Source organism: Manis pentadactyla, chromosome 9 (genome assembly GCF_030020395.1).
Source record: "Manis pentadactyla isolate mManPen7 chromosome 9, mManPen7.hap1, whole genome shotgun sequence".
Lineage (NCBI taxonomy): Eukaryota > Metazoa > Chordata > Mammalia > Pholidota > Manidae > Manis > Manis pentadactyla.
The window spans coordinates 48,890,956-48,912,912 of NC_080027.1; the positions used below are offsets into that span (position 1 = coordinate 48,890,956).

The following is a 21,957-nucleotide window of genomic DNA, read 5'->3' on the forward strand; positions in this document are numbered from 1 at the left end:
CCCCAAACTCTGCCCAGCTTACCTCCATTCACAGACCATCTTCCCAAGGGTAGTTTCCAGGTAATTCAGCTTATCACTTGTATGCTTACTGGCCAGTTTTGATGTCAAATAGAGGATGATGTCTTTTTAGACCTTAGCCCCAACTCTCAACGCACCTCTTTCTCCTAGTCACAGGCAGTATGTGATTAAGGACTGAATGAGGTATGACCCCTTTTTCCCTGTGTGAGGTCAGAGAGGGAGTGGTCACTGAGGTAAAAGCAGATCTGGAGAGAGAACTGAAGAGTACGCCCAGCCTTTAAATGGAGCAGCTCTGTAGCCTCTTGCAAGTCACTTAACCCTCTGTGCCTCAATTCTCTCATTCATAAAATTCTCTCATTCTCTCTCTGGTAGTGCTGGCCTCTCAGGCAGATGTATTTTGTAAACAATGTGTATCTGGCTGTCACCACTGTGGGCTGAAGTGTTCTGGGAGGAAGCAGAAATGAGCCTTTAAGGTGGAGGAAGATTTGGGGTATCTCATCAGGGAATCATGAGAAATGGCACCAGCATGGGAAAAAAAGCAGAAGGCATGTACAGGTTGGCTGCAGTAGGAAGTTTGTGTAGTGGAGAAGCTGAAGTTAGTTTGGAAAGGCAGGTGGGCTGTATTCCGCTGGTAATATGAAGCTACTGAACTTTTTGATGAAGTAAGTGAAAGGATGAAAGTCATGTTTTAGGAAGATTAACCTGGCAGAGATGTGAAGGATGGAGGGATTGAAGGAGGGCTAGGATCCAGGCAGGGTGATCTCAGGGGGTTGTCTGCAGATAAGATACAATGAGGGCCTTAATAAAGGCAGTGTCACTAAGGCTTAAAAAGAGGAAGCAGATTTGAGAGATACAGAACAAAAGGATATGGTGGCAGTGTATTAGAGGAAAAGAAGTGTTGGGGAGAATTTTCAGGCCCCGCTGACACTATCTAGGTGGACAGTGATGCCACTCACCAAGATATAGAATAAAGGAGAAGGCACCAGGGAGCAGGAAAGACCAAAGTCTTTGAATACGTTTCTCTAGTTTGTCTGTACAATGTCCAAGGAATACTAACCGGAAATCAAATGAATATACAAACGTGGAACTCAACAATAGAGATGTGAACTGAAGCAATTGAAGATGAATTCACCTAAGAATATTGTGTACTGTGAAAAGTTGAGAGGGGCAAGGACAGGAGGCTGAAGAATATCAACATTTAAATGGTGAGCAAAGTTAGAAGAACCTGAAAAGACGACTAAGAAGTAGTCAGAGAGGTAGAAGGAAGACAAGGGTTTCTCTAGAAAGTAAGTCAATGGGATAAAGTACAGCAGAGAGAACAAGCAGTATGTGGAATGAGAAGAGTTCATTCAGTTTGGTATTTGGTGTATTGTTGACGGGTAAAAGCAATTTCACAGAAGTTGTAGGGCTGAGAGCTAGATTACAGTGGATTAAACAGTTATCAGGATTTGAAGACTACTCTTTGGGGGAGCTTGGCTGTAAAGGAAAGAGCAAGGGTAATAGCTAAAGACAGGGAGAACTGAAGATATTTTAGCTAAAATATATTTTAGTTTTAAGGGAACGAAGCAGAGAAAATACCACACACCGCGTAATGGAAAGAATGGGATTTTTGAACATTGGTGGAGACTTAAACCGGGAAGAAAGTCTCTTCCACTGGATGAAGAAAGGGAGGTGAGAGCAGGTGCATTCAGTCACTGAATAATTTGTTGAATATGTACTACATGCCAGGAACTGGGAGTGCACGGATGAAAGAAAATAACCCTTGAGTCGTTAAAGAATTTGAGTCCTTAAAGGACTTCAAGGGAGCAGAGCGAGACACCGGGTGGTCACACAGGGGACCAGGGTGCCTCGCGGCTCCTCACTGAGACCGGGGGACAAGCAAGCTACCGCTACCGCCACCGCCGGGTCCGAGCAGGCCACTAAAACTGAGCGAGGAGCGTGGACCGCTCAGGGCTGGGGCGTTTGGTGAGGAGCTGACACACGGTGGCGTAAGAGGTTCCAGAGCCAAGGCGTTATCACAGCGTCTCCAAGCCCCGGATACCGCGACAACGCTCAGCCTCCGAGCCTGAACGTACAAGCTGCACAGAGAAGCGCCACAAGCCGCCAGGGCCACCCGCACTTCCATATAAAAGCGAGGACGACCCACAAGAAAAGGAAGAAGAAAGACCCCTCAGCGGCGTGAGACGCAAGACACCGCACCCAGACGCGGCCTCCCTGGCCGGAAGTGAGGAGCATTGGCTCCGCCCCCCGAGTTTGGTACCTCGCGAGACTTTGTCTAGGCTTCCTTCTTTCGTTTCGGCCGCCGACATGGTAGGTGATTCTTTTCGTTTCTCCCCAGGGTTGCTTGTTCAAGCTGCGCGAGTTCTGCTTGCGTTGCACCCCAACCCTTTACCCGACCTTAGCCCGGCATTCCAGACCGCGCATGGGTGGCCTCAGGGCAGGCGTCTGGCTTGGGCGCGGGAGCCTGGGGCCGCGTGTTCGGCTCGGGGTTCGGGTCCCTTGAGACATGCGGTGTCGAGGCGCTCGGGCGCCGCCCTGACGAGGCCTCACGGCTCCGAACCAGTTTGTAACCTCAGCTTTACTGATTGCGCCAGGAGACAGACACTTGATCCTTAGACCTCCAGGCCCCTCGCAGACTGACAGGCATCTCTCCACGCCCAGCCAGCCTTGGGCCTTATAACCAAGCACCTTTTTCCACACAGCCGTCTAGACTGAGGAAGACCCGTAAACTTCGGGGCCACGTGAGCCACGGTCACGGCCGAATCGGTAAGTGCTGCCTTCCCTAACTGGTTGGTTTCGGGCTCTCCTTGCTCGCTGCTTACCTAGCCAGGAGGTAGGTGGGTTTGAAGTGGGTTAGTAAGAGCCTTATGCAGTCTAGTCGGATTGAATTTGACCGTTGGATACTGACTATTCGAGGATCCAGTTTTAGAGAATCTCAATCATTTGGGGATGAAAATTGAGCGGGGCACAGTATCGAATTGATTGAAGACGTGGTGTACTGCCCTAGTTCTGGGATGTCAAACACTGCAGAGATGTTTGGCCATAGTCTTAGTGATTAACAATGCTGAAAGTCGTTGTAGACTGGGAACGGCATAAGCAAAGGCACAAAAGTGGCGAAACGCTTTTGCGAGAAATGTGGGGCCAAAGAAGGCTTTGTTAGCCATGTAGCTTTGTATTCCTACAGGCAAGCACCGGAAGCACCCGGGAGGCCGGGGAAATGCTGGTGGCCTGCTTCACCACAGGATCAACTTTGACAAATAGTGAGTGTTTATTAGAGTGTGTTGAGACGGACTGTTTCGGAGTTAGGGGCAGAAAGCTGGCTCAGAACATCTTTAATGGGAAGCAAGCCTCTTAACCACTCAAAACCTTGCCTGTTGCTGGCTTTTACCAGGTTAAACGCTTGATGTGAAGGGAGAACTTGTCATCGAGGCTAGAGTCACGCTTGGGTGTCAACTATTGCCTTAGTGTGCTAGAGTCCTCGAAAAGTAACTGCTGACCTTATTCACTGGCTGTGGCTCTCGTGGCACAGTCAGTCACCGGGTTAGTGACAGGCGTCAGGTTATATTCACTTACACAAACTAAGGGATGTTTTTTAACTATTTGTTTAGAAGAACTCTGTTTTAGGAGTGTGTAATTTCCATATAATGCTGTCACGTGACCTAAGTTCTAGTCTTGGCACTGCCCTTTCCTCAGTGACTTACCTTGGTTCCATGAGATAAAGCTAGTCCAACTCTTGAAAATCTTTGGTGGCTTTTATAAAGATTTGTTTTACTCAGCAAATAAATGGAGTACCTGCTGTGTCACTGTTCTACACCAGTGGACAACTTAACACTCTTGGAGTGGGGAGGGGAAATAAACTGGAAAGATCAATCATAAACACAGCTTCCTAATTGGAGTGAGGTTATGAAAGTGGTTGCCTTCTCTTCCCAGTCACCCAGGTTACTTTGGGAAAGTTGGTATGAGACATTACCACTTAAAGAGGAACCAGAGCTTCTGCCCAACTGTCAATCTTGATAAACTGTGGACCTTGGTCAGTGAGCAGACACGGTTAAATGCTGCCAAAAACAAGACTGGAGTTGCTCCTATCATTGATGTGGTGCGATCGGTGAGTAAATGAAAAATTTTTGCCTTTATTTGGCAAATCCTTGCCGCTCAAAACTGTGGGTAATCTAATCTATTTGATCTCCAACCTGATGTCTATATACCCAGTTATCTACTAGATAATTCCATCTTTTGGTAAAATTCCACAGATGATACACTGACCAAAACTGAACTCTATAGAATTGTTTCAAGCAAAACATTTAAAGAATAATTTTTCTGCCCATTTATTCAGTTATTTCATTTTGACCTGAATGTTATTCCAAATAGTGATCTTACTGCTCCTTTTACTCCCTGATTTGTATAGGTTTGCATTTCTCGCCTAAGCTATTTATTGGCAAAATCTTAGCTGGCTCTGGTCTGTTTTACACAAGCCTATATGAGGCACAGCTCTTTACCCTTTATGTTCCTTACAGAATAAAATCCTAGTATGTTTGTCATTTAAGGTGTTACATTATCTGAAGAGATGATTCCTCCCTTCCCCCCAAAGAAAGCATTTTTGTATATAATTTGGAGTTCTGGTTGTTGTGTCAGCCTTTACTCTTATGGGTATGGAGGTTGTCTGAATCCTGAAGGGGGGCATTAAGTTGTAGATTGCCCTTCCCAGCCTACTTAACATCCCTTGAGCAATTTTGATGGTGAAGACTTGGAACATTGCTGGGAACGTAGTTTTCCTTTTTTTGCTTATCAAGTGATAATTGATTAGGAGAGAGGGTTTGTGCTTTGCCTGAGACTAGAGTCACATCCTGACACAGCTCTTTGTCCTGGTGTGCTAGAGGCCTCGGAGAGAATCTGCTGGTCTTGATTCACTGACGAGGGCAGTCAGAGCCCCCGGTAGTGCCCAGATCAGAAACATGCCTTCCTTGGCTCCTAGATGGAGTGGGTTGGCAATCATCTTTCCTTAAACACATGAGGGGGTTGTTACCAGCCTGTGGGGTATTATAAACCATAAACCCTTTTCTCCATTCTTCCAGGGTTACTACAAAGTTCTGGGGAAGGGAAAACTCCCAAAGCAGCCTGTCATCGTGAAGGCCAAATTCTTCAGCAGAAGAGCTGAGGAGAAGATTAAAGGTGTTGGGGGTGCCTGTGTCCTGGTAGCTTGAAGCCACATGGAGGGACATTCATTAAATGATATGTGCTTTTCTTTCTCTTCTGATATGAATGTAGTTTCTTTGGCTCTTCTACCTCCCACCCAACAGGTTCTAGGAATAGGGCCTAGGCTCCACTGCCAACTCCCTTCACAAATTGTGCAAGAGATAGTATCAGTGCTTAGAAGACTTGTCTGGTTACCTAACTTGGACCTCTTGTTTTATAAAGTGAGAGTGATACCTATTGAAAACATACATTTTTGTCTTAGAGCTGAAAGGCCTGTTTGCACTGAATTATAATGCATTACAGCATTACAGTGAGTGAGAAAATGTGGCCTTAACTGTTCTGTGGGGCTCAGAAGGGCAAGACTCAGTTTTGATGGATCATGGTCTTCACAGGATTTTGATGGGTCACTTTCTATAGGGGATCCAATAATAGGATTGAGGTAGTTCTTCAAGACTAAATTCCTGAATCTAAGGTTTTTCCATATGGCTTCCTCATCCTGGACCTCAAACCATTCTAGTTATAAGCAAAATCTTGAAAATGAGGCCCAGCAACCTAAATTCTAACACACAAGGGCTTTTAAACATCAGAGTGGTTTGGATTCTGGAAAACACTTGTCAGGATTTATGGTTCCTGTGCGATAGGAGTCTTAATGTTCAAAGAAACACATCATGATAATGATTTTTCTTCTAGTTTCAAATGTATCTAGTAGAGAAATGAGGGAATTCATAAAGGTCAGAAACTAGATTCGTATTTTCTAGGGTTTGTATCTCCTCCAGAACCATGATGATGACTAGTGCTTGTGTGCAGATAGGACCCTCATTGATCTCAGGGTAAATTATAATTTGCTATAGTTCTTAATGAGTTCTTCCCAAGATTTTGAAAATTCCCAAAATAAGACTTGGAGTCTAGGACCCTGGCCAGAGTAATACTTAAGATTGCACTTAAATCAACTAAAACTCAACTACAAGGTTTAGTTGGGTGAATTGTTAATGCTTACGGGTGCATACATAGACTGGGAACCATGGTTTTATGTGGGATAAATCTGTCATGACAACCTTCAGAGGACAATTGGGACTGTAACATATAAGGAAGGACAGGGAAAATTGATTAATTTGGGTGATCATAGAACTATCAGGAAGGTTTTATTCAGTTGGACAAACTATTTAATAACTTCAGGTTTGCTCATTTGGATCATCTGGATTTGCATCTTCCACAGCAGCTGATGGGGAAAGGTAAAAGTGACTGGTTTTTCCTGAAGTATCTGTTGGAGGGCTTCTAATAGGGAAGCTGAGTCCATGGATCTAGAGAAGGTTGGTTGGTAGTTGAAATTAAGAGACTCAATTTAGTGTTGATTCCTGCTAGACACTGAAGGCATAGAAATGTATAAATGTGGTGTCCTAAAAGAGTCAGATGGAGTTTGAAACTGAAATCTAAACCTAACAGCTGTATGACTTAGGCTTAGTTCAATTTTCTCATCTTTAAAATTTAGGTAAAGGTGTCTACTTGAGGGTTGTGTGGCTTAAGTAAAACGGAAGGCATACTAAAACATATTTGTTATTAGTAACATATATAAGGGAACTATTGGGGAGCAGACAGGCAGGCGACCTTGGTGTGATTAAGTCAATAAGAAAGTGATCCAGGGTAGGGGAAGAGCAAGCATGCATTTAGGAAACCAGTTTGGGTAGGTAAGTTAAGGTGAGATACCATGTGGAAAATGAACCTGGAGGGAATGATTACTCTGGCCAGGCTGTAATTTGGGGACTGGGCTACAGTGGGAAGTGGGAGGGAGGACCAAGATAATGAGAATGGAAAAAGAGTGGAATTCAAAAGATATTATGGACTGGAAACTTGGTGACCGACTGCATTAGGTAGGGTGGTGTTGGCAGCAAAATGGTTAGACCTGGAATAGTAGGGTTTAGAGGAAGATTTTTGATCACTAGTTTTCCCTTAATGGAGTTAATTGTTGACACCTGTGGTAGCATGCACAACTGTCCCAAAACAGGACAGGGGTTCGTTGGGATAATATTCACTCCAATCCACTATAGAGCTGCAAATGGTCATGCTTAAATGTGAAAGTCACTTGTATAGCCATTCTAAATAGAGAAGACAGCCCAGATAATCATGCTATTCCATCTGGCCTGGGAAAGGGCAGCAACTGATCTATATTGAGCTGCCTTGTTCCAGCTTTCTCACCATTATCTACAGGTAATAGGACAGACGCTGATTCCTTTCCAAGTGATCCATTGCTGAAGGAAGATGGGTGACTAGTGAAAAGCCCAAATAAATGAACACAAACTTAGTGACCACTTGGCTTGTTAATATGGAACCAAAGGCAAACATTGCATTCATTCAGCTTTATGTTGCAGTTGAGAGTGAAAGATACCAGTGCTGAAATGCAAAACACAGCCTATGCATTGGAAACTTAATGAGATGGCCAGGCTTTGTCTAGCCTGTTTTGTTCACAAAGTCCCTGTACTGCCACTGTCTTTGCGATGGCCAGCAAGTACACAGGGTTATTAGCAAGGTCCTCCCATATATGAGAAGCAGAGCTTTTATCAAGTGCCCTACTCACTCAGTCTTCAACCTTTTATTCACCTACCTCCAAGACGGTGGTGAAAAATGGTATTGCTTGGCACATTAGGTTTTTATGTAAGCTTAAATTGCTAAGATTATAATTTCAGGCCTGTGTATTTATACATGGACGTCGGAGCTGCAGCTATAGCTTATGACTTAGGAGGAATGTCTGTCTGCCTCTAATTTGCAAAATTAGCTAAGTCGGATTTAAGTTTCCGACTTAAAGGTAGACCTATTCGATGGCTAGCCCAAGAGCAGCCCAGCCCTGGAACGAAAAGCGTAAAGGCGCGCACCACCCGCGGTTGATGTGCAGCATCGGTCTACGCTAGAAGGCGGGAGGCTTAGGGGTTCCGGCAGCTCCACCCCTGCGAGCTTGTCCCAGGTTTGCGCGGCGTTAGGCGTCTCGGCTCCTCCCTTAAGAGCCACTTCCGGAGCGTGTGAGGGTTTGGCTCCGGGGTTACGGTCTCCCACCACCCCCACAGCCGGTGCAGACCCCGCCTCTTTCAACCATTTCCGGTAGAGACCGGCGTCGGCCTGTGTCGCGCGACGGGGAAGCTTCCGCCGGAGGCGAGAGGTTTAATTCGGGTCCTGGTCCACGTGGGCTGTCAGCAACCTTCAGGGCGGAGGTCTCTGCCAGCTTTGCAGTCCTTCAGGCCCCGCTTCGGCTGCGCTTAAGAACAGGAGGTGTACTCTTTATGTACTCTGTCAAGATTGGGATTCCCAAACCTTAGAAGTAACAAAGTTGTCAAAAAGATGACGATCACGAACTGCGTGCAAGGCACCTGTGGCTGAAGAAAAATGCCTGTCCACATGGAAATACTCTGGAAGAACAGAAAAATGAGCGAAGGCATTTCCTCATGAATTTGGGGGGATAAGGGAGATGGTGTTTTGGTAGTTTAACCAAATGCGTATTATTTACTTATTAAAAGGCAGTATCAATGACAAAAAATAGCTCTAAAAAAAAGTCACTTACCAGTGCTGAATAGTATTTTCTCTTGTTCTAGAGTTTTCATTACCTTTTAAATTACACCCATTCCCATCTCCATTGGCAAATTTAAGACGGTTTGGCATGCATTCTGCCACACTGGCTCTAGAAATAGTTAACTGTGCAATATCCCTAGTAAAAATATAGGTTAATGTTTCATTTCTGGGTCTATTTTACAGTCCAATTTTGTTTTCACTTTAATTCCTTTACGGTTTTTTTCTTAATACTCTGTGTATACTTTTATAAGTAAGTCATTTTGGAAGTACCAGATGGGTTAAAAGTCTACATGAGAAATAGAGTTATTTTTAACAAAAACTTAACTGATCTGTGATTGTATGTATTTAAAACTATTTTCTTGGAGCCCTTATTCCACGTACTATCCAATGTGAACCACAGTTGGAATAATACTGCTTTCCAAGGGCACTCCTTTAAAATAACACCTTCTAAACAGCCCAGAATCCCCATTGCGACACTACTGTTTACCAGCGCATGGTTACTTATTGAAAAGAGCATTTAGAAAGATGTAATGGGATGGAGGGGTGGGGGGGTATTAACTCTGGAAAAAAAAAAGTTCTTGGACTAATTACAGGAGAAAATCCAGGGCCTTTCTTAACTCCAGAATAGGGGAGGTCTGACACCCCTAGGCATTGGGACTTCTGGTAGAGGAAGTAGAGAAGACAACATTGCACTGTCCGAGCAATTGCACCCGTGTTGTCAGAAAGACACTGTTCACGGATACTTGTTCTAGATGGTAATAACATCTTCTGTGGGGGTGTTATAGAAATGTACAGGGTCATTTTTTGTTTGTCACAATCATGGAGGGGAAGCCAGATACCTGCAAAGTATGAGTTCATTCTAAACAAAGAAAAATCTAGTTTAGAACCTGTGGATTAAATGAAAGTTCCTGTGGCCAGGATTCTCACCAGGCTGTGGTTGACTAGCTCACTGCACACCTGTGGGCAATACATGGCTGTTGACTCTATAAAAAGAGCTCCACCCAGTGCTCTGGGCACAACATGATGGCAGGGCTGCAAGGCTGCAGGATTGCAGAGGCTGGAGTGGTGGCAGCGCTGAGGACAGGCGCAGAGGACAGCTGTGTGGGACAACTGTGCAGAGGGGCCCAGAGGCAGAGACCAGCTTGCTGCCTGCAGACTCGCTCTGATGAACAGGATTCTAGTGACTGACCTGCCACCTGGAAATAAACTTGGGTATAACCCTTTCACCCCAAGAATGTTTTGCTGTCAATTTCTTTGGTCACACTGAATCCATAGTGAACTTGCCCGGGGCTGAAACCCATTGGCAAGACAGAACCTAACAGAATTGTTATGCATAATTAAAATGCTGTTGGGCCTTTTTTTGTGGGGGGGGTAGAGGCAGAGAGGTTGTTTTTGTTTTCCAATTTTCATCTACTCAGTTTTCCAGGATTCCAACTACTGGTTAAGTCAGGGTAAGCTCCTACTGTGTTTTGTTGAGCATACTACCAAAAGTTGTTAATTTCAGAAAACTCTCTTACCAGTGTTAATACCTACTTAGTAGAGTCTGAATTGCTAATTCACTTTTATGTGAATAATTATGTCTTCATGTGTAGCTGTTGCATTCACAGCAATTCTATATACAGGTGTAGGCATCCTTATATCTTCCAGTGCAATTGTGCCCAAGCATTTACATATTTAACTACAAGTTATTTTATAACAAAATGCCTGCCTTTTATTTTCCCATTTTATTAAAGTTAAGGCATGTTTAGATAGGCTATATTATCTGTAAATTTCATTGCAGGATAGTAAAGCAGGGGGAATTACACTATTTGCTATAGAAAAGAAAAGTGTTGGTACTGACAGGATTGAGAACCATCTGTTCAGGCATCCAGATATAATGTGACAGCAGAACTTGGAAAGAAGTACTGGACGCTTTCTGTCAACCCCACACCAGGGCCCCCTTACCCTCTCCACACATACACCCTCCTCTACCTTTCCAGTAAGACTTCTGTGCCTTGCCCGCTGCAGTCACAGCATGGGCCCCTTGCATTCCACTCTGAGCCATTATGTGCCGGTACCAGTTTTCTGAATTGGGATGAGCTGTGGCCACAGGAGGAGGAAGGAGTCTCTAGGGTTAATCTTAGATATTTTAAGATTTTAAAAACACATAAAAGTTTCAAATTTTACAAAAAAAAGAATTTACACCTATATAATGTGTGATCTGATTACATGTCTTGAGGATTCTTTGGGTCCACATTTAAAAAAGGAGAAATAGTACTTTTTGGAAATTGTCATTAACTATATTATTAAGGAATCCACCTCTAGGACTGTCATGGAGCCCAGGCTGGGTTAACAGTGCTGAGTTGTAGAGGTAACTATGCTCAACTCTGGGACTTTCTGGTTGTAACCCTGTCTTCTCTACCTCAACTGAAAACCCAGACACAAGAGGCCTCACTCCCTGCCCTCCTTTCCTGAAAGATGCCAAAGCCATTGATGTAGGAGGCTGTTATAGAGAAGACAACTGTCTTCCCAGAAGACAAATCCTCTACTTTGCTTTATGAGGCAATAGCAACCCCAAACAACGGGCAGGCTGGGACCTGCACAGGCCTCCATGGACATGGGGAGGAGGAGGAAATGGAACTGAAGATGGGATCATCTCCTTTAAGAGGGCTCGGATGGGGCAGGAAAACTTAATTCCATGGTTCAAATCCTACCAGGCCCAAACATAGATAGTATCAGTGAAAAGAGTTCCAGCATAATGCCTCATCATGGAAAATTTTAAGGTCTCAGCTCTGCAAAGTCCTTGGGTGGGTGGAAAGTCTAAGGCCACCCATATTTCCCACCCTGCTTCTCTCCTTGCTTTTCCATGGAATGTAGCAGAAGTTTCTGCACACAAGTTCCAACAGAAAAAATGATTCAGAGTGACATGGAAGAGCCATAGGCAATGGGCCAGGGCTGTGAGCAAGCCCTGGGTTGGCTTTAGCTGGGCTATATTCCACCAATGTCGGGACACCAGTGATGTCTGAAGGGCTTCATACTGAATAGGAAAATGTTAAGATTCACTTAATAGTGGAGCCAAGGGCCACTGAGCATTCTCTCCATCACCAGAAACAAAGAATCTTAACAGTTGGTTATTGGAGAGGGAAGCTGAACTAGAACAATGAGTAGGTATCTTCTAAGACAAGTCACACAACAAACCAGAGAACAAGATCTCACTGAAGGAGAGCTTCAGTGACCCACAGTGAAGCTAAGTTCTTAATCAAGCACTCATTCCCTGCATGATGGTGTTTCATTGCTGACTGGCCTAGCTCAGCCCACCCCCTGGGAGAAATAACTAGATAATGAAGCCAAGGAACACATAGGGCTCTGGGCCCAAACAACTGTACACTGTTTATTGAGAACACCCGTAGATGGTGGGAAGAAGGCATGCCCTGTACCGCATCATGGCCACTGCTGACTGGGAGAGCACTGGCAGAGCTAGGGGTGGGGTGGTCTTCCCATGACTCACTGACCATCACAAAGATGAGAGGAACAAGCAAAGGCCAGGCCCAAGAGCCTGGTTCCGTGCTGCAAATGGGGACTGATTGGCCTTTGCCTTTCAAAGAAGAGGGCTAGAGAGGGGAGGGAAGACTATTAGAAAAAAATAGAAACTCTAAAATTAAAAAAAAAAAAGGTCCTCCTGTACATAACAAGACAGCATCTGCTCTCCAGGGCCCAAGACTGGCAGCAGGGGCCGCAGGCAGGCAGGCCAGGAGCCTCCAGGGGAAGATCAGTGGTTTGGCTGAGACAGTCAGCTGCACATAATTGGCCAGTCACCAGCACCCAAGCCCCTTGGGAATATACAAATATTTACCAGATTCTCTTTGCTTGTTACAAAAACAGATAAGAAAGCTTACAGCAGATTATTTACAAACAGTATCCTGGGATATTGTGAAGGCAGAGGTGGGCTGGCTGGGAGGGTGGGGTCTGTGGGGGCAGAGCAGCCACAGCAGCCCAGAGAATCCCAGGCTGGGCCCCCTCCCCAGATTCCAGGCTCTGCAGGGCACTGGACTCAGTTACTGGGAAAGGGGCTTAATTCTTCTTGTGGAGGAACTTCATTTTGTTGCCTGTGGGCCAGAGAGGGCAAGAGTGAGAATGTTTCCATGTCACCTTCCAACAGTCCTACCCCTCAGAGGGAAAGACAAGATCAGCAAAGCTGGATTACAGCTGTTACAGATCTGATCCAGGGTAGTGAAAGCACTCCAGCTCTAATTAGGGCACTGGCATTAATCACTGTGGCTTTGGGCAAGCCATGTAACTTCTTCAGCCTCAATTTCCCTTTAAACTAAGACATGCTATGGTTCTGTGATTTAGCGGCTGAGCTCTTTGAAGGGAGTGCCTTTCAAACAAGGACACGCTGACACTGCTACTTCTGTAGACCCCTTATGGCCTAGAGGAAAGCTCACTGGCCCTAATGGCCCTCATTCACTCAGGAAGGAGTACATCCAAAGGCCAGATTATGGGAGCATCTGTGGTTTCTCTTGGTTCTGCAGTTTGGTAACTACTGTGCTAAAAGTCCTTGGAGCACTGGGCTGGGAACCTTCTCTTCACCAAGGGATCTCTTCCTGTTCTGTCTACAGCTCCAGTATAATATACATTGGCACTGGTTTAGAGTAATTTAGGGTACAGATCCCCCAGTCCCTCCTTTCTTGCTGAACCATCATCAGTGACAAAACTACTCACCCAAACCTCGGAGGAACTTATTCATTCCACTCTGCTCAGTGTCGGGGAGTTCCTCTAAATACTGCTCCACTCGCAGCTCAAAGAGGCCTGGGGAAGAGGAGAGAGGAACAAGGATGAGAACGGCCACTGGGGGAAGGGAAGGGAGGCCTATTGGATGGGAACAGGAGGCACAGATCCCAAAATGGGAGAAACTAAGGATCAGCAAATACCATTTACAGGAGCACTTGATTAGAATTAAGACTGGCCATCAAGCTGTCATTACTGACATCTTACTGTGTCCACTGCTAATAGCAAGAAGTCCTCAATACCTCCCCATGATGTACATTCCTGAGCTTCATTAAGGCCACTCCTTGTTTCACAGCTGCCCGGAGTGGACACCACCTCCACTTGGTAGAGTGGTTCCTTTTGGACCACTCTACCAAGTTGTTCCAAAAAGGTTCAACTAAGTGGACAGTATCAGTGGACAGAAGAAATAGTAACCTCCAGGTTAGACAGAAAGATCCTGATGAGAGGGAAAAGCCTGACAGTGAGCTGAGCAGATGACACAGAGATGAGATGGCCTTCTGCTCTGAATGGAGACTGCCACCAGCCTAATACAGAGAGCTAGCTCAATTCTCCACCAGAGCCTTCTCAACCCCCTGGATTCTCAGAAGCCCCTAAACAGCAGTCTGGTCTTCTCTGAATATGATGGCCACCTGAGGAGGGGATGGGCAACCAGTGGCATGTTGCTCTTAGCAGGCAATGAGTCCCTCTATAGCCACATGGCTTCAGCCTGTCGCAGCCTTGAGAAGGCATTTACTGGGACAGGAGGAGAAGTAAACTCCCTTGGCAGTTTCTATCAGGAGAAGAGGGATGTTGGAGGCCTGGCCCTAGCAGATACCCGAGAGGTTTCATCACAGTGCCTAGCTATTGAGCCCTGCTGGCAGTGGAAAAGTTAGGGCCCAGCCCCCAACCCCAAGCTCTTCTGGCCTTACCCTTTGCCCGACACTTTCTTAGCTCCCTGTCTTGGATGAAGCCAGCAAACATCTGAGACTCCATAAAAACCTCAAGAAAACGACGGATGCTCTTGGAGGCCACAGACTTGCGGAAAGCTTCTCGCTGAAAGGCTCTCTCTCCCTTCTCACTCTGGGTCAGGAAAAGGGAGTAGTGCCCAACAGTCTCCACAAAGAACCGGATGAACACCTCTGATACCAGCCCATTGAGGGTATTACATTCTGGAAGCAAAAAGACAATCACTGAGGTTCAGGTCCAGAGCCTGTGATCTCCAACCTCTGGCTGGTGTTTGTTTCCTTCTCCCCAATGAAACTTCCAGCCAGAACTCTTATCTGTCCTTGAAACTTTATCTCTCATGCTCCTGTGCCTGTAACTAGCCCACGAGCTGGGAGGTCGGAAACTGCTCTGAATGTAGAAGTTGGTAAATATAGTTCAGTTGATCCTTAACTTGGAGTTAGGGGTGCTGGCCCCTGGGTGAAGTCAAATCTGCCTCTAACTTTTGACTCCCCCATTACTTAATTACTCCCCACAGCTTAATTACTAATAGCTTACCGATTACCAGAAGACTTACCAATAACATTAACAGTCAACTAACACACATTTCATACATTTTGTGCATTATATACTATATTCTTATAATAAAGTAAGAGAAAAGAAAATGTTTTTTCCAGTTGTCACAAATCTCAAAAAAATTTTCCAGTGTACTTATTGAAAAGGTCTGCATTTAAGTGGACCCATGCCATTTTCAAGCATCAAGTATACTTGCTGGATGAATGTGAGTGGAAATTAGGGGCCCCAGGATCACTTTCCCCATACCCCTTTGCCCTGGATCCTTTCCTGGCTTCACAGGGTGAGGAAGCTCCCCCATCTCCTGCAGTGGCTCAAGGCAAGGCTTGAGAAGGAGCAATGACTAGTTTCCTCTCAGCAAGAGGAGTCTTTGTGATTGCCACATCTCTGGGTTTTCCTTCCCAAACCTTGTGAGGTAGGGAAGAAATAGAAGAGGGCAGCTCTATAGCTTGGGCCACCCTAGAAGCAGCCCCAGCGCTGTTTATGTTTCTGAACTCCCCCTGATGAAATACCACAGCACTTCTCTCCCCTCAGCCCTAGTCACGCCATAACTCCCTGAGCCTTCTGGTAGTGGGGCTGCAGAGTTCAAGGCTAGAGTGAAATCATGGTTTTATATCGGGAGCCTCATCAGTCAGAAGGGTCTAGAAAGTGCATAGAAACAGGGTCCCGACCCCAGAAGGCCCAGACCCAGAGCAGTGGAGGCCTGGGACCAGAACTGATTCCGCCCAGGACAAGCCTCACTCACCATCATCGGAGTCACTGTCAGAGTCCTGGGAGATCAGTTCATTCTTCCTTTCTAGAGCCTGCTCCAGAGCTGCCTGCAACTTCCTAGGTAACAACGTGTCCTCGTCATCCATCTGCAGGAGGAAAGGGCCCAGTGATGACAACCACAGATGATGCTGACTGAGCATGTGCTATGTTCCAGACCATTTGAGCGGCTTAAGTACCATCTCACTTAATCCCAATAGCCCTGACACTCTTATCAACCTCATTTTAAGATGAGAAGCTGAGGAAGAGAGAGAGGTTAAGAAACTTGTCCAAGGGCACACAAATAAAAAGTGGTGGAACTGGTGGCATACACTGCCCAAAACCAGCTAGGAGTTCCCACCCCAGAACCCTGGCAAAGTCTCCCTAGTTCCTCCTCCGTCTTCAGCAACAGGTGCGTAGCACAGTTAGTTGGCTTGGGGCAGGGCGGTCATGGCCCAAGATGGGTCTGAGGTTTGAGGTTAGGATGTCATTCCTGTCTCTATTCTGGTTCAGTGTCTGTACCTTGCTGCCTGGTACCCAGGAGTCACAGCTCCTCAGTGGTCTGTAACCGACTGGACATTCCTAGAAGGTATGGTAGTGGGTTGTGCTCCTTTGTACAGAGCCAGGAGGATTTCCATGACTAACAAAGGCTTTTTGAAGTTGGCAATAAATATTGCAAACCTTTACATTCCATAGCATTCTTTGTATCGTGCAATCTCCCAGCAACATTTCAAGGCCGGTGTTATCACCATGCCTGTTTTAGAGATGAGAGCTCATAAGCCTGTGCAAGTGCAAGATCATGGTGACTCAAAGGTGACAGAGCCGAGGTCAAATCTTCTGACTTCCAGACCATGTTCTTTGTACTCCCACACTGCCCTCCAGAAGCTGATGATGCCAACCAGAAGGGCAGAGCCTGTTGAGGTCAAGACTTCTCCGTCCAGATTCTCCCCACCCTTGTCTGTTCTGTGAATATGGAGCCCAGAGAGCTCAACAAAAGGCTGTGAAGGTTAAATAGTGTGGGTGACAGTGTTGGGCGCTCTGGCATCTGCACTGGCCAAGCACCCACCCTAGGGCAGGCCACATTCTGTGGTGCCCTGCTCTTACCTGTCGGATGAATCGGTCAGATCCCAGATTCACCATCAGTGCCTGAGAAAAAAGTCATTAGCGGCAGTGATTCAGGCCATGTCCCTGCAGTGCCCTCCTTGGGCCTCCAGGACTCCCAGATTCCCAGGGTCAGGTAACAGGAAAACTCAGCCAGGGAGAGAGCTCCCAGGGAGAAAGGGTAAGAGCTGGTTACAGAAGCCCAGAAGCCGCAGATGAGAAGATCCCAGTGGGCTCTCTCCCCTCCCTTCTGACTCTGCCCCTCCCTCCTGGGGGCTTCTGTTCCTTCTGTCCCCTCCTTCTTCCACCCTTCCTCACAGCTGGGTCTGCAGGTGACTCACCTCCTCCACAGGTAGCTCCTTCAGTTTGGGCAGGGAGCTGGAGAGCAGGCCAACCAGGAAGGGGGTGGGACAGCACACGATGTCAATCATGGAGGCCGGGAGGACAGGAATGAAGGTGTGCTGCCAGGAGAAGGGATACAGCAGGGCCACCACCGCATGGGAGCAGCTGGAGAGGGTACTGGTAGACAGAGACAAAGCACCTGAGGGCAGGCCCAGCACCTTTGGGGAAGGAGACTTAGAGCCTGCTGGGAGCTCAGAACCACCTTTTATAAATTAAACCTTCCAGTGCAACAAAAATGCTAATGGAGCTCAGGCCTGGGTCTGACCCTGTGGAGTGATGAACCCCCCACATTCCCACTGCTTGGGGCCTCAAGGACACTGGTGCTACCCTCTTTGATGACTCTACCTAGGAAAAGTCATGAAGGTACACAACAAGTCTTGAACACACAAAGGACTAACCTACACACCCCCAAGGGCCACCCAAAAGCATAAGCAGGCCTGACCTAGTGTGGGAGAATCAGAGCCAGGGAGTACAAAGCTAAGCTGAGCAAGAGCTGATCACAAATTCATAGCATATAAGAGTTAGAAGGCCGTGCAGAGCCCATCTTATCAATTCTACATTGTACAGCTGGGGCCACAGACACCAGTTTGGTCAGTCTGGTCATCGATGGCAGACCTGGGACAAAACCAGTTTTCCCTGTTTCCTAGCCCAGTGTTACTTCTACTGCTCTGCCCTCTATCCAGTCCTTTCTCTCCTTAACTGGAAGAATGGGCTCTTGAGGACCACTGACTGAAGTAAGGAGTCTGGCACCATTTCACCAAGCTGAAAAAGGTGCCCACTCCCATCTTTTCTCTCAGTCTACAAAAAACAGCCACAGGTCTCGTGGGTTCATTCCTCTCTTGGCCTAGATGGGGCTCCAGGCCTCTAGACCCAGGGGCACCACAGGGCTGGCTATCCAAACTGAATGACCAATGGGAAATAGTGTGTGTGTCAGGTGGGGGGATCAGGGTGCTACCTAGGAGGTACAGAAGCCTGACCCACATGTGTTTAAGGCTGGTGGGGGGTAGGGTAAACACAGACTGATCTGAACTATCTGTGATGTCAGCAAGAGAATCAAAGTTCCCCGCATCTCCTTAACCCCCACCCCCTGTGCCCCAAGGGGGCCATACTACAGAGAGCCACAGTCAAGTTCACTTTCAAGCTTTATTTTCCCACCTGTCCCTCTGTATCTATTAACCATAAAATCCCTGGGATCCACTTGATCAGCTCCATCAGGGATCCACACACTTCCATGACTAACATCCTACCAGTCAAGAGAACACATCTCCAATCCATGACACAAACAAACCCTTTTTTTTTTAGACAGACCTCTGGATGTTCACCGGTGTTTGTCAGGCAGGGCCTTGCTTGGCTATCCTGCCACCCTATGGGCCCTAAAATATCACCAGCCTTGAGACAGAGACACAGGTGTCCTGACCCTGACAGCCCTTCGCCTGGGACAGCAGCTCCCCACAGCCTGAGGAGAGCCATCTAAAAAAGATCTTAAAAAGGGCTGTCTCAGGTCGAGGGACACACTATCTCCACAACCCCACGCAGTGGTCCTGGGAGGCAGAGGCTGATCCCTGCAGAGCCTGTGCACACACACACCCTTCCCACATACAGACATCAGAACTAGGCCAGAGGGACAAAGGACTTGTGGAAAACGTAAAACCTGAGCCACATAGCACAAGCTGGCTGGCCTTACTGAACCCTACCTCAGTCCAGGTCTGCGTGCCATCACTGGGCTGCGTCCAGTCAGAGGCAGACCCTGGGCAGGGAAGACATCTTTTCTGAGATCCAAGATTGGCAGAACCTGACTGCCAAGCCAGGCTAAGAACAGGGCCCTGGGGTGTTTTCCTCCCAAAATGGTCCTGGAATGTGCTCAGAGGCAGTTGCAGCCACAGGAGACAATAGTTGTATTCACAGTCTTACTGGCGCTTGGGCTAAGGGGAGGGGAGGCAAATAGGAGACTCTGCCCTGAGTAAGGGGTTGAGACCTTCAGGAAAAAAACACCTAAGGGTCCAGGCTCTGTTGGGGCAAAGGTCTGGCCAGACCAGAGCCTCTCAGTTGGGCAGCGGGGGCTCCACTGGCAGACAATGAGCATGGATGGCAGAGGTGGCAAAAAGGGTCACGTGGAGATGCTGAGCTTGGCTACCTCCAGCTGCTGGGCATGGTCCCTTCACAAAGACCTGATGGGCCCATACACAGAAATACACACAACTGTGGGATACAGACACACTGAGGCTATGGCAGGAAGTGAGGAACAATTTTCATTTCTAAACCTGGAATTCTCTGAAAAAGACAGCAGCTGTGGTTTTCCTCCTCCTTTTTTCTCCTGGGCTGAGGGTGGGCCTGGGTTCCTGCTCCATTTCTCCATTACTCTGAGTCCATTTCTCCTGCTCCTCTCACTAGGTCCCCATATATATGGAAATACCCTAGGGATCCTGGGTTTCCAGGTGGACAATTTAGAAATAGGGTTTTTCTTTTCTGACCCTCCTATCAGCACCTGGAATTTGGTATGGCACATAGCAAGTAGCTAAATGTCTAAAGGACTAAATTAATTCCACCTCTCTATAGAAACCACTGCTTCCTGTGTAAATTTCTTTGATAAAAAAAAATACACAATGTGTTGTTAAGATCTCATACTTCACTCTCTCACCTGTCCCACCCCCCATGTATACTCTGCTAAGGTCTGAATGTTTGTGTCCCCCAAAATTCATACATTGAAATCCTAGCCACCAAACATGATGGTATTAGGAGGTGGGGCCTTTGGGAGGCACTTACATCATGAGAGTGGAGCTCTCATGAACTGAAATGGGGCTCTTTTATAAAAGAGACCCCACAGGCTTGCTTCGGCAGCACATATACTAAAATTGCAACGATACAGAGATTAGCATGGCCCGAGCACAAGATATGCAAATTCATGAAACATTCCATATTTTTTCTTCCTATGTTAACAGGTAGTAACTGCACTAGAGGGGGTGAGTATTTAATAATATGGGTAACTGTTGAACTACTGTGTTGTATACTTGAAACCAATGTAAGATTGTATATCAATGATACTTCAATAAAAAAAAAGAGAGACCCCACAGAGCTACCGCCTCCCTTCCTTCATGTGAGGACAGTAAGAACGTACCAACTATGAACCAAGAATCAGGCCCTCAGCAGAGTGCAACCATGCTGGTGCCCTGATCTTGGACTTCCCAGCCTTCAGAACGGTGAGAAACAGACTTCCGTTGTTTATAAGCTACCCAGTCTGTGGTAATTTGTTATAGCAGCCTGAAAGGACTAAAAGACATTCTTTAAAAAAAAAAAAGTGACTGCCTAGAAAAGCCTGGTTTATTCCATAACGCCTCATGTCTAGTGACACTTCTGCCACCTCTAACACTTGGCTAAAAGCAGACCCTCGTATCTAGAACTCCTCCACCTCTAAAATCACAAATGCCAACATTTCAGACCAAGACTTGTAATCCATCCAGCTCGTGTTCCTCCTGAACCAGCTCTCCTGCCTCATCGACACCTCTAGGCCCTGGACATCTTCCCGTTCACTTTCCTAGTTTGAACAACCACTCTCCTCCCCAGCACCCCCAAGGCCTCGACCTGTCCTCACATATCCCTGGGTCACTCCAGTCAGCCGCCTTCTTCAGGGGGCCCTGCACTCCTCCAAGCCTGGTCAGTGCCCTTGCCCCTTCTTCACGGTGGCTCTGCCTGAGGGCCATCACTCTCCTCAGACCCAGCATCCCACAGAGACGGCCTCGCCTCCCCAGCCAGAGGAAAGGCAGCCACCAGCCAGGGATCTCTTACTTTCTTCCTTCTTCATATACATAATGTGCGCACCAGCACAATCTGGCTGCCACGAAAGTGGTGTCCCTCCTCTTCCCTCAGGCCGAGTCCTCCACTGGGTTCTCACTCCTGCCATACTAACGCCATGGGAGCAGGGCATGTACTAGGGAGATACATGCTGGGTTAATTAGTAGATGTGCCCACCCCCTCTTCTTCTCTTTGCCCTGCTGGGCCTTACTTACCTGAGCTTATCTGCCACAAAAATGACCCGGCGCTCCAGCAGCAGTGAGGCAAAGATGCGGATGAGCTGGCGCACACTGAGGCAGGTAAAAAGGCACTCAAAGTCCACATGCTCCAGCCGGGAATCTGTGGGCCGCCGCAGCTCTAGCACCTGCCAGACAGCAATGGGGAAAATGGGTCAAGGCAGGCCAGGTGTGCTACTCCCGGGTCCTCCACAGAGTGACCCCATGCTGGCTTCCCTTCCCACCTTCCCCTCCTAGAGCCCCTAATTTAGCCAGCTGTGCAATAAGACCCATTCTCCTCTTCCCCTCAGACCACAGCTGTTTCCATAATCCTTAGACACCCAGTTGTGGGCAGGAGGGCTAACTGGGAATGTGGGGGAGGCTACAAAGGAAGATGCTCAGGGGCCGGCAGGCTCTCAGGAAGGGAGGAGAGCTGATTGCTCTTACAGATGAGGAGGCCACAATCACACAGCTTTATCTGTAGAATCCTCCCTGTCCTCATGCCCATCTCCCCAAGCAAAGGGCTTGGTCCCCCATTCTGACCAGACCACAACTGATCACCGCCCCCTGGGCAGTAGGAAGAGCAACATCTCCGCATCTCAGGACCCTATGCCCACCCATCTCTAGGAAGGCAATAGTGCCCTTGTTGCCACATCCCCTCCCTTTCCTTCTAGAG

General features: G+C 47.2%; 2 protein-coding genes, 2 non-coding genes and 1 pseudogene across 15 annotated transcripts in view; 4 read left to right on the forward strand and 1 right to left on the reverse strand.

Moving 5' to 3' along the window:
- The first annotated feature begins 1,609 nt into the window (after positions 1 to 1,609).
- On the forward strand, positions 1,610 to 5,272 carry RPL27A (ribosomal protein L27a). The gene is made up of 7 exons (XM_057508206.1): positions 1,610 to 1,689; positions 2,040 to 2,242; positions 2,434 to 2,580; positions 2,629 to 2,784; positions 3,203 to 3,278; positions 3,949 to 4,123; positions 5,091 to 5,272. The coding sequence occupies exons 1-7, from the start codon at positions 1,610 to 1,612 to the stop codon at positions 5,217 to 5,219; spliced, it is 966 nt and encodes a 321-aa protein (XP_057364189.1). The 3' UTR covers positions 5,220 to 5,272.
- On the forward strand, positions 3,442 to 3,571 carry LOC118934984 (small nucleolar RNA SNORA3/SNORA45 family). Its single transcript, XR_005033653.1, has one exon. It is a non-coding gene; the product is annotated as a small nucleolar RNA SNORA3/SNORA45 family (small nucleolar RNA).
- Positions 4,843 to 4,974, forward strand: LOC118934983 (small nucleolar RNA SNORA3/SNORA45 family). Its single transcript, XR_005033652.1, has one exon. It is a non-coding gene; the product is annotated as a small nucleolar RNA SNORA3/SNORA45 family (small nucleolar RNA).
- A 1,907-nt stretch (positions 5,273 to 7,179) lies between the features above and the next one.
- Positions 7,180 to 21,957, reverse strand: part of DENND2B (DENN domain containing 2B) — a 166,484-nt gene continuing 151,706 nt past the window's right edge. For 10 of the 12 annotated variants that reach the window (XM_036930968.2, XM_057507338.1, XM_036930966.2 and 7 more), the window contains 7 exons: positions 21,282 to 21,430; positions 17,217 to 17,394; positions 16,879 to 16,920; positions 15,773 to 15,884; positions 14,442 to 14,681; positions 13,468 to 13,554; positions 7,181 to 8,450 (listed from right to left, as the gene is read on the reverse strand). In XM_036930968.2, coding sequence (XP_036786863.1) covers positions 8,401 to 8,450; positions 13,468 to 13,554; positions 14,442 to 14,681; positions 15,773 to 15,884; positions 16,879 to 16,920; positions 17,217 to 17,394; positions 21,282 to 21,430 — 858 coding nt within the window. In that variant the 3' untranslated portion in view covers positions 7,181 to 8,400. Of the gene's footprint in view, positions 8,451 to 12,098; positions 12,852 to 13,467; positions 13,555 to 14,441; positions 14,682 to 15,772; positions 15,885 to 16,878; positions 16,921 to 17,216; positions 17,395 to 21,281; positions 21,431 to 21,957 lie in introns of those variants that run through there. The other 2 variants (XM_057507339.1, XM_036930960.2) reach the window with 2 other exon arrangements.
- LOC118934981 (U6 spliceosomal RNA) lies at positions 20,104 to 20,199 on the forward strand (annotated as a pseudogene).

Bases quoted from the DNA above. Each gene is read 5' to 3' on its own strand.
- RPL27A (XM_057508206.1), top strand. From the start codon at position 1,610: ATGGAAAGAATGGGATTTTTGAACATTGGTGGAGACTTAAACCGGGAA. The intron at 2,581-2,628 runs GTTTGTAACCTC...CAGACACTTGAT, and splicing joins GGCCTCACGGCTCCGAACCA to CCTTAGACCTCCAGGCCCCT. The intron at 4,124-5,090 runs GTGAGTAAATGA...CCATTCTTCCAG, and splicing joins TCATTGATGTGGTGCGATCG to GGTTACTACAAAGTTCTGGG.